The 9,214-nt window shown below is 35.6% G+C and overlaps 1 protein-coding gene across 1 annotated transcript in view; it reads right to left on the bottom strand.

The window, feature by feature from the left end:
• Positions 1 to 441: 441 nt before the first annotated feature.
• The window catches only part of GPC5 (glypican 5), a 1,351,161-nt gene continuing 1,342,388 nt past the window's right edge, over positions 442 to 9,214 (bottom strand). Inside the window, exon 8 of the mRNA XM_008156479.3 lies at positions 442 to 599. Coding sequence (XP_008154701.3) covers positions 442 to 599 — 158 coding nt within the window. The remainder of the gene's footprint in view (positions 600 to 9,214) is intronic.

Below are 9,214 nucleotides of genomic sequence, written 5' to 3'. Positions count from 1 at the left end.
TTGTTTATTTTGATTCATTTAATGGAATCCTAATTCCAGTATTTTAAGAAACACTCTCTACTGTTTTCATAGTCCTGCAAATAGACCTTCAATTAAAAATATTTTTCTTTTAGAAAGAAAGGGGTTCGGAATGTAGGATAATAAAATTACAAATATACGGAATCCTTCTTAAGCACAGTCACTTCTGTATTTGCAGGTTTAACATGTTAGAATTTAAGAAGGTTTAAGTTAGATTCAAAGGAGACATGTCTTCCAACAGTTTTTCCTTTAAATGTTGATTTTTAGATACTTTGTGAACCTTCCAACTTGTTTAAGGTTAGTGTTACATACCTTTTTATAAATATAACTGTTATATTTTAAAAAGATCTCTTATTCCAATCAGATGAAGGTGGGAGAAATCAGACTTCAGGAAAACATATACATCAGGGCAAAATAGTTCAGTTACCAAAGCCCAGGGAGTAACATCACGGCGCACATCAGAGGAAATGTCATTGACTCCGTTGCTGCTGTACATCCTGCTCCTGTTGTGTCTAAGGTGCTCCCACCGTCTGTTTGATGGATTTGCTTTACATCACTGAGGTTCATCTCTTCTGGCATCCCTGAAGGGGCAAATAACAAAACACAGGATGATGCATGACCACCTTACCATGATACGTATAGAACAACTCTGAAACCCAAGTGTGAATGCCATCATTTTTTTCATAGTATTCTCCATGTGTTCACTTAACTCTAAATGATTCATGTCATCCAGTTATTTCTGCTCTTCTTCAATTGGAGAGTCCAGGCTCTTGAATAAGAGTTCTCAGAAATATAGGAGCAAAATGAAATGCTTTTCTCCCCCGGTTTCTTAAAAGCATTTGGAGTATTTCCCTAATGTCATTAATTGGTAAAATAGTAAATAAATTTAATTTTAAAATGTCATGAACTGTGGCATTATCACTTGTCCCAGAAATGTAGCAACTATAGTAATTATGTGAAAAGATTTTCTTGAAAAAACAAAACAAAACAATGTAAGGAGAAATCATTAAATATGACATTTTTTACAGGATCCTTGTTGGAAATATATGAAAGAATAATAACTAATATTATATCCTTTATACACACATACCATTTTGGGGATGGAGATGTAGAGATTTGTCAATAGACCAAAGAATTTGTTAATAGGGTGACCTGTAGATGAAAATCGGGGATAACGTGTTTAATTAAAAGAAAGTGGGCAATATCAACCAAGATCCAGTCACCCTGGTTATTACTTCTCTGTGTTATGAAACTTGACAAGCAGAGGAGGAGACCAGCTCCCAAATTATGGGGGAAGAAATGATCAGTTTCTTAAAGAAGTTTACTCTAATATACTTAGGGAATTACTAACTTATCACTTATTATCTAGTGCCACCAGTGTTCTGAGACCATGTGACTGTCTGGATTATCTCATGGCATGCCACTATCAGTCACAATTAAGTTTAAATTTAATGTTGTTACAGCCACACATATTGACATCATAATTACAGTGAGACTGAGGGAAAAAAAGCTTCTTATAAGGAAAAGTCAGTATTTATGTAATTAGGTCAATACATATATATAATTCAGAAGATGAGCTCTATTGCATTCAGAGCATTAAAATGAAGTGCAACTCTACTGATCTACCGTATTGATTTTACAGTCTGAGCTCTCGCATTATTATTCATTGTTTGGGTACTTGTTTTGCCCTTCTGTGTCATTAGGCAAGATGAATAAACTAGTGATTCATTTTTTATAGGGAATGGAGTAGAGTGTAAATATTTTAGTCATGGTTTTATACTTCTTGTTATGCTAGAGCTTAGGAAGGAGTTATGAGGACTCTAGGCAATTAAAATAATTTTCCCCCATGATTTCTACGTAAATTTGAGCTCTGAGGGCTTTACTTTTCTTTTTTAAAGCACTATAAAGAGGTGCTGGGATTGTATTCATGAATAACTTTTTTTAACACCTTTCTGAGCTGATGTTTCTCTCATTCATTCATGAGCCAGGTACTGGTCTGGGTTCAGGTGTAACCATCTCATGAGTAATAATATTTAAATAGAAAGATCTTAAATCTTATGCCTGCAACTCAGGCAATGCCAGGATTGATATCCCACTCTCAATCTGATGTCATTTTAACATCGGAGGGAAAGATGTTACTAATAAATTAATATAATGGTGCTAAGGAGGATGGCCACTTGAGATAAGCTTCATATGCAAAGGATTGAAGATCCCTTCAAGAGCCTGGCAGTCAAGGCTGCAGTTTCTAATCAAATTCCAACCTAGCCTTGACATCTGTTAAGAAATCTTAGCATTCTGAGAAGGTGAGCCCCACAATTATTTGATGCGATGATTGTTTTCTTAAAGGAATTTAATTAACTAAGTTTGTAAATTTTATCAAAGCTTAACCAAACACCCATAAAAGAAAAATCAGTCTGGGAATTTATTAGATTAACAAATTAAGCAAAAACAAATGATTATTTGAATAATGTTTTCTATGCATGATAGTAACTCAGAAAGATGCCAATACATTCATATTTCTGCCCTTGGTGGCTTATAGTCTGGTAGAGAAGATAGTCATGTTATTACAAAATTAATGTAATGTTAAAACTTGGGTACATGCCTGGTGGTTGGTGCTATGAAGCATGTAAAAGGAATGTAATTTGTTGAGAGAAGGCTCCACTAAGGAAGTGTCAATGTGGATCAATTTATTTGGCAATATCTACAGAGTGCTTGCTATCGTGCCAGTACTTCACACATATTAACTTGTTTCATTCTCACAACAGTTCCATGTGGTAGGCACAGTTCTTATGTCTGCTTTTGTAGATGAGAAAACTGAGGCACTAGGAGGTTAAGTAACATCAAATCCAGTTTGGACCAGCCTGTGTTGTGATCACATGCTGGGCTGACTCCAAGCACTTGGTGGGACACCAAGAAATCAGTATTTAATTTGGGAGCAGAGAAGGTCAATTATGTTTGCCCAGAGAGTTTTCACTAGGAGAAACGTTTCTCCTTTCTTTATATAGGATGGCTGATTATGTGCTAGTTTTGTGTACTAATCAAGCAACTGGAAATATTCAGGGTTAGAATTCTTGTGGGCGCATACAGGGTGATGAGTCGGAAGGCTTGATGAATCAGAGAATTGCAGCCACTTTTGTCATGCTGGCCTTTTCCTTGAGGCAAGGAGTGTGGGTATTTTTTCCTTTCTATCTATTCTGACTAAATACATATTTTAAAAAGTATTAGTTCCACTACACAACAAAGACTATGTTTAAAGATAATTTGTTTGTTTTTTTTTTTTAAAAAGGGAAATTGTATGGGCAAGAGCTTGTTAATTTGGTCACTCATTTACAAAATTTACCAACTTCTGTCTCTGTGTCAGGTACTGTGCTTGAGACTAAATATGCAGTTATAGGCTTTTCTTTTCATGCTTTGAGTCTACAAAAATACCAGGTGTCTTTTCCACCATTGGTGGACAAACAAAGCAGATTAAAATGTTGGGAGCAGGATTAGAGGTCATTATTTGAATTCAGTGAAGTCAAAATAATTTATCTGTAGAAGTTATGTTTTCAAGGTAGCTATAATCATGGCATCACAAAAAATGCCTATTACATAGTGTGCTTTTAGTGAATATTGTCGAATGTGTACATTGAATAATGACTCTCATTCTCACAACAAGAGGATGAGTTAGGTACAATTATTTTTCCTCATTCTACAGATTAGGAACAGGTGCAGAAGCAGTAATTTGCTCAAGGTAACATACTGTGGCTGAATCCCAGATGTGTCCCAGTCAAATGTGGTTTTCTTTTATTCCAGAACCATGCTTATTGCCAGGACACAATTAAGGAATTGAATTTGCAGTCAAACTCTGCTCAGCCACAGATTGGCTAGGAGACTTTGGATGTGACCCCCATGTGACAGAATTTTAAAATGAGAGCATTTTCAGTGAGAGAAGGATTGGTTAAAACACATTGCTGGCTAGTTAATTAAATAAATATTTGGAAAATAAGCTAGATTTTTATTTCAAAGAATCTCTAAAGTAAGTGCCTATGGGACCAAATATTTAAGTACAAATAACGAGGAAGTGAACAAACATATAGGCTGATATTTTTATTTATGTTTAGGTGGTGGAAAACACATTGATTTTTTTTTAAGGCAGAATCTATAAGAGAAGATTAATAGTTTTAACTGCATAATAAAAAACAACAACTTCTGTATAGCATGGAACACCATTAAAAAAAAAGTTGGGGGGGAATAGAAAAATGGAGAAAATAATGCAGTGTGTACTATAGCAAAAGAATAATGTCTTTAACATAGAAAGAGTTCCCATAATTCATATCTAAACTATAATATCCTCATAGAAAAATCATGAAAGGAAATAAAAAATACAAGAAGTAATTATAGAAAAACTGAAATTCTTCTTTACAGAAAAGCCAATAAATGCAATCTTCCACATGATGAGATGTCAATTGTCTAATGTTCAGTTGGCAAAGGCATGGCAGAGAGCATATGACAGCTAGTTTGTGCAAGGGTAGAACTCTTTTTTCAGAAATGGCCAAAATATATAATAACTATTTAAAATGTATGTTTACCTAGACCCAAGAATTATACTTTTATGAAGCAATTTTATGATATTAAGAAAATGTGCACATATATATTCACAAAATGTTAATCTTGCATTGTTAGTGAAAAATCATAGCCATTTAGTGTCCATTAGTAGGGAATTAAAAAAAATTAAGTACATCCACTTATTATTATTATTTTTTCTAAAACTAGGTTCACTTGACAGTGAAATCTAGGCATAAGTCTGTAGACCAGTATTCTTTTATTTTTAATTGAATTTATTAGGGTGACATCCTATCTAATAAAGAGGGAATATGCTAATTGACCCTCACACTGTTGCAAAGATGGTGGTGCCCACAGCCAATAAGGAGGGAGTATGCTAATTGACTGCCCTGCCCTCAAAGATGGTGGTGCCCACAGCCACAAGATGGTGGCACTTAGTCCCCTCAACCCTGCCAGGGCAGCAGGCATGCGGCAAGGCCGGGCCCACCCCTAGGTGGGCCCAGCCGCTCCACGCACCTGCCTCCAGAGTCCCCCATTCCCTTCAGACCCCCAGCCGCCCAGGGTTGGCCTAAGGTGCAGGCAAGCCTCGGATGGTGGCTGCCTAGCCACCCAGGGCCACCCAAGGCTCAGGTAACCAGGGCCGGCCGAGGCTTGTGCTGCCAGCAGTGGCAGCAGCAGAGGTGTGATGGGGCGATGCCTTCCCCTGATTGACGGGTCACCTCCCACCCCTGAGGGCTCCCGGACTGTGAGAGGGGACAGACCGGGCTGAGGGACCCCCCCCTCCAATGCATGAATTTTCATGCACTGGGCCTCTAGTTGGTTAATAAAATTATATAGGTTTCAGGTGTACAATTTTAAAATACATCATCTGTATATTGTAGTGTGTGTTCCCCACCCCAAGTCAAGATCCCTTCAATCACTATTTATACTCCCTTTGCCCTCTTCTACCTCCCCCCAATCCCCTTTCCCTTTAGTGATCACCAGACTATTGTTTGTGTCTATGAAGTGTTTCTTTGTTTGTTTGTTTATTTATTTTTTGCTTAATCCCTTCATTTTTTTTTCACCCAGCTACTAACACCCCTTCCCTTCTGGCAGTTGTCAGTCTGTTCTCAGGATCCAAGTCTTTATTTTGTTTCTCAGTTTATTTTTTTACTAGATTCCACATATAAGTGAACTCATACTTGTTTTTCTTTGACTGGCTTACTTCACTTAATTGACTGCCTTCACTTAATAATACTCTCCAGGTCCATCCATGCTGTCATAAAAGGTAAGGTTTCCCTCTTTTTCATGGCCAAGTAGTATTCCATTTTGTAAATGTACCACAAATTTTTATCCACTCAACTACTGATGTCCACTTGGGCTACTTATAAATCTTGGCTATTGTATATAATGCTGCAATGAACAGAGTGGTGCATATATTCTTTCAAATCAGTGTTTTGAGTTTCTTCATATATACTCCCCAAAGTAGAATCTCTGGGTCATAAGGCAGTTTAGTTTTTAATTTTTTGAGGTAACTTAACACTGCTTTGCATAGTGGCTGCACCATTCTGCATTCTCACCAACAGTGCACGAGGGTTCCCTTTTCTCCACATCATTGCCAGCACTTGTTTGTTGATTTATTGATGATAGTCGTTCTGACAGGTGTGAGGTGATATCTCATTTTAATTTGCATTTCTCTGATGATTAGTGAGCATCTTTTCATATATCTATTGGCCATCTGTTTTCCTCTTTGGAGAAGTATCTGTTTAGGTCCTTTGACCACTTTTTAATTGGATTGTTTGTTTGTTTTTGGTATTGAGTTGTGTAAGTTCTTTAACATTTTTGGATATTAACCCCTTATTAGATGTATCATTGGTGAATATGTTCTCCCATTCAATGGGTCTTTTTATTTTGTTGATGGTTTTCTTTGAATCCACTTATTTAAAAAAAAAAAATTAGATATTTAATTGGCACAGAAAAATGTTTTTAATGTATTTTAATATATATACTTCCATGACATTTAAGGTTCTTTGAACTCTGATAATCTATGGCTACCTTTCTTTGAAGGAAGGGAACTCCTTATTGATTTTTGTATTCACCTAGTTAACATTTAATAATAATAATTAAGTGAACGAGTAAATTGATTTTCCATCCAGGGAATCACAAAATTATAAAAATGTTTCTCTAACTCAGTTTTTTCTCTTTTCTTTGTTTCTTGACTTACAACACAGTGTAATCTTAAGGTGTACAACATAATGATTTTATATATATATATATATATATATATTTATATATATATATATAGCAAAATATTTGCCATCACAATTTTAGGTAATGTCTCCATTATGCCACATAATTACAATATCTTTTTTATTTTGAGAACATTTAAGATCAAATCTCTTAGTGACTTTCAGGTATGTAATACAGTATTAGCTATAATCACCGTGTTGTATATTAGATCCTCAGAACTTATATATCTGATAACTGGAAGTTTGTACTTTTTGACAAACATCACCCATTTATTCCACCCACTAGTCCCTGGTAAATACAACTCTATATGTTTCTTGTTTGAATTTTTTAGATTCCATGTATAAATGAGATCATATAGTATTTGTCTTTCTCTGATTTATTTTACTTTGCATAATGCCCTCAAGGTTCATCCATGTCTTTATTATTGCAGGATTTTCTTCTTTCCCAGGGCTAATAATATTTCATTGTGTATATAAATACACACATATGTATATGTATTTATATTACATCTTTTTAATCTATTTATGCTTTTATGGAATGTTAGGCTGTTTCTATATAGTGGCTATTGTGAATAATGCAGCAATTAACATGGGAGTGCAGGTATCTCTTGGAGATCCTGTTTTCATATTTTGGCTATATACCCAGAGGATAGATTGCTAGATTATATGGTAGTTTTATTTTTACTTTGTAAAGAAATCTATATATTGTTTTTCATAGTGGCTGTACCATTTACATGTGCACTAACAGTGCAAAAAGTTTCTCTTTTCTCTAGATCCTCGCCAACACATCATTTGTCTTTTTGATAACAGCCATTCTAAAAGATGTGAGGTGATATTGTGGTTTTGATTTACATTTCCCTGATGACTAGTGATGTCCAGCATCTTTTCATATACCTGTTGGCCATTTATTTGTATGTCTACTTTGGAAAAATGTCTCTTTGTTTGCTCAAATTAAATTTCTTTTAATATAGGGCATAGATATATTTCAGCAACACATAATTTAGAATAAAATCTTAGAATTAGATGTGAACTTGAAATTTTATACCTAAGCCCAGTTGGCATGGCTCAGTGGTTGACTGTGAACCTGTGAACCAGGAATTTATATGCTCAATCCTCAGTAGGAGGCATGCAGGAAGGCAGTCAATCAATGATTCTCTCTCATGATTCATATTTCAGTCTCTCTCTCCCTCTCCCTTCCTCTCTGAATTCAATAAAAAATATTAAAAAAAAGAAATAAAAATATTTGTGTAAAATAAATTAAAATGTACACATCCACAGTCAGTGGGGGATTTTAATGCCACTGTAATTGATAGCTCAAGCAGATAAAGTTAGAAGTTATGGATGACTTGGTAGCCAGAATCTTAGCGGGGAGGACAGGAGAACTCCCTTGCCTCCTGCCATGATTCTAATACACTTGTTGCACCTCCTTGTTCAACCTCACCCATATTGCTTTGGTTGGCAAGTTGGGAAGAAAGAACCAACATGCTGAGCTTTTGCATTTCTCATCCTCTTTTGAGTCTGCCTGCCCACAGTGAAGATGCATTCTTCCTTGTTCTTCACTATTGTTTAAGCTGATGCCAACTCTATTCCTGCAGGGAAGACATGTAGTTTTCTAGCCATTCTTCTGACTTAATGGTAATTCTTGGATGAAATATTAGACATCATATGTAAGTACATTCTACAGTTCAGTTTTTTAACAGTAAAAAGCTAATATTATTATGTTTACTTGTTTGACACTTGTGCTTATATTTTAATTCATAGTGACCTTGAGAAGAAAAAGGAGTGTTCTTTTGTACCAGGTCCAAATGCAAGCTTTTATAAGCTTGATCTAATAAATATGGATAGATAGAATCATAGATGACATCATGCAGTCAATGACTACAGCATATAGTGCCTAAACACTCTTTAAATCACAGCTAATATATTTACAAAAGAGCTAGCATAGCAGGGCCCAAAGCAAATATTAATGATTAACAAGTCATTTTAACATAAAGAAAATAAATTCTTTGACCACAACATAATAAAGGTAAACCTAAAGGAGAACCATGATTTCTACAGCAAACCTAGTCACATGACCATCCCTAATGATAAGGAGCTAGGATGTGTAGTACTACTATATGCACAAGAGGAAAAGACTCAGATATGTAGAGATGTCATATCTATTAGGCTCCCTTAATTGTGTTTGTTTCCTCTTAAACTAGGCAGATCTGTAGAAAGTTTCTTCCACTATCCTGTCTTAGAGCAAGTCCTTGGCTGAAAGAATTCTGGGAGTCAAATGGGAGGAGCAGCCTAGGGATAGAGTGTAGATCTCAACATTCATTATCGGTAAATAGATGGGTATATATGCAGAATAATACATCCTCCTGCTCTCAGATGTGACTGCCGTTCCAGTCCAGAGAGTCTTTCCATATTACACCTCTAGT

This window comes from Eptesicus fuscus, chromosome 8, assembly GCF_027574615.1.
Source record: "Eptesicus fuscus isolate TK198812 chromosome 8, DD_ASM_mEF_20220401, whole genome shotgun sequence".
NCBI classification, from domain to species: domain Eukaryota; kingdom Metazoa; phylum Chordata; class Mammalia; order Chiroptera; family Vespertilionidae; genus Eptesicus; species Eptesicus fuscus.
This window is presented reverse-complemented; position numbering and strand designations above follow the sequence as displayed.